Source organism: Micromys minutus (genome assembly GCF_963924665.1).
Source record: "Micromys minutus genome assembly, chromosome: 6".
NCBI classification, from domain to species: domain Eukaryota; kingdom Metazoa; phylum Chordata; class Mammalia; order Rodentia; family Muridae; genus Micromys; species Micromys minutus.
The window spans coordinates 27298325-27300460 of NC_137975.1; the positions used below are offsets into that span (position 1 = coordinate 27298325).

General features: G+C 62.7%; 1 protein-coding gene across 1 annotated transcript; it reads right to left on the reverse strand.

The window, feature by feature from the left end:
- Window positions 1-201: 201 nt before the first annotated feature.
- On the reverse strand, window positions 202-1278 carry GPR25 (G protein-coupled receptor 25; the record flags this gene model as incomplete). Its single annotated transcript, XM_080918081.1, has 1 exon — window positions 202-1278. The coding sequence occupies one exon, from the start codon at window positions 1276-1278 to the stop codon at window positions 202-204; it is 1077 nt and encodes a 358-aa protein (XP_080774207.1).
- Window positions 1279-2136: the final 858 nt, after the last annotated feature.

A 2136-nucleotide genomic window follows, 5' to 3' on the forward strand; every position in this document is an offset into this window, starting at 1 on the left:
CTAGGTGAACCCGTTTCTCCAGGTGGGTGTCTACAGCTTTTCTTGCCCTGGAGAAAATTAAGGAAATACCCCATCTTTCCCCGTCCTTCCCCAGCCTCAGCAGCCAGCTCTGAGAAAGCCGATAGGCAGTCCCCAAGCGCATAGTCCCCCTCGTGGTTCCTGTCTTTGAAGCTCTGTTCCATCTGAGCCATCGCGGGGAAGCTACCAAGCGGCCGACGCAGAGTTCACCTTCGGGGACCGGCCCCAAAACACCGAGCTGTCGTCCCTGGAGAGCGAGGAGGCCGAGCTGATCCTGCGCACCTGTCGCCCAGCGCGCGTGCACAACCCGAACCGGGCCCGGGCACGGAACGAGCGGTCCAGCAGGAGGTAGATGACAGGGTTCGCACAACTGTTGACGAAAGCCAGGCAGGTGGCGACAGCCAGACCCCAGCGCAGCGCCAGCAGCAGGGAGCAGGGCAGCGGCAGCGCCCGCAGCCGCGCCAGGTAGAAGAGGGCGCGCAGGACGCCGAAGGGCAGCCAGGAGCCCACGAAGACGCTCTCCACGGTGAAGATGATGCGCAGCGATTTGCTCCGGGCCCTACCGACGCGCGGCAGGCGGCGTGACACGCGCCAGTAGCAGGTCAAGGAGACAGCCAGTGGCAGCGCGAAGGTCAGTAGCAGCAGCAGCAGCCCGATACCCTGGAAAGCATCGGAGGACTCGTCGGCGCACTGGCTGCCCGCGCCGTCCAGGCTCGGCTGCAGCCCCCGGTAGAGCAAAGTGGGCAAGCCGGCCAGGAACGCCGCAGCCCAGGCGGCTCCACACGCGGCTCGCACACAGCGCGCGCTCCGCAGCGGGCGCGCGCTCAGCGGCCGGCCCACGGCCAGGTAGCGGTCCACGCTCAAGCCGGCCAGCAGCAGCGCGCCCGCGCAGCGCGTGGCGGCCAGCGCGAAGCTGCTGATTTTGCACAGGCCGTCGCCGAAGGGCCAGAGGCCGCCGCGCGCCTCCGCCGCGGCCCACAGCGGCAGCGTGAGCACGAAGCCCAGGTCGGCGGTCGCCAAGTGCCGCACGAAGGTGTCCACCAGCCGCCGCGGCCCGCGCGGCCGGCTCAGCAGCCACACCACGAAGGCGTTGCCCGGCAGGCCCACGGCGAAGGCCGCCAGGTAGAGTGCAGAGATGATGGCGTGGCCGTAGGGCAGTTCCCAGGCGGGGCACAGCTCCACTCGATCTAGGGAGCCGGAGCCCGAATAGTCCCAGGATATCGTGCCCCAGTTTGCACTCCAGAGCTCGGTGGCCTGCATGGCTGGGGACACCGGACTCGCGTACACCCTGGAGCAGTGCAGCTCTCTCTGAGCAGGAGGGGGTTTGCTTTCACAGCCGGTGCCCAGCACCTCCCTTCCTGCCACCCCAGGCTGAGGCTATGGGGGTGAGCAGGAGGGTGGAATGTGAGAAGAGTGTGAGGCTGGGTGGGGCAGGCCTCTGTGGTGGAAAGAGAGACCTCCAAGTTGTGGCTGGCTCAAAGTTATGGCCAGCGGGTGCTTCACAACTGGGTATTGTGAGATGTCCTTAGGGCTGAGCGCTGGCCACTCAGAGTAGGTGGCTTATCATTTCTGGGTGCTTGGCCTAGTATCTGGGGAGGGGATTGGGAATCTGAGATCGGGTGCAAAGGGCAGTGGGTGCCTTAGAGCCCTAAACCTGCTCTCCATGTTCTTACCAGGTATTTTCTTTTCTAGTTTTTAGAGGGGAGGAGACAGACCAGGCATGAGGGCTTCTAAGGAAGGACAAGGCCTTGGCTTCCTCCTCTGCTCTGCCGTGTGACATGCAAGGGGATCTGAAGGGCGAGGGACCTTCCCTTGGTTCCTGATCATGAATTGGCTTGGCGCCAGAGTTTTTGGACTAATTAGCCTCCTGGGGTGAAGGACTAGATGTACTACCTGGGGTGGCATTTTTGTCCTGGTCCAATCCTCATGGAACCATGTGGAAGGGGTCTAAGCCAGAGAGGGATAGTATTGCCCTGCTGGAAAGGCCCAGCCCCCTGGGTTAACCCTTCTCCTCCTTCCCCATAATTCAAAATCTTGCTGGTAAGCCTAACAGGGTCATAACCTTTATATAGAAGAAGATACCAAATGGCCCCTAACAATCCAGCAGATTTGCTATTC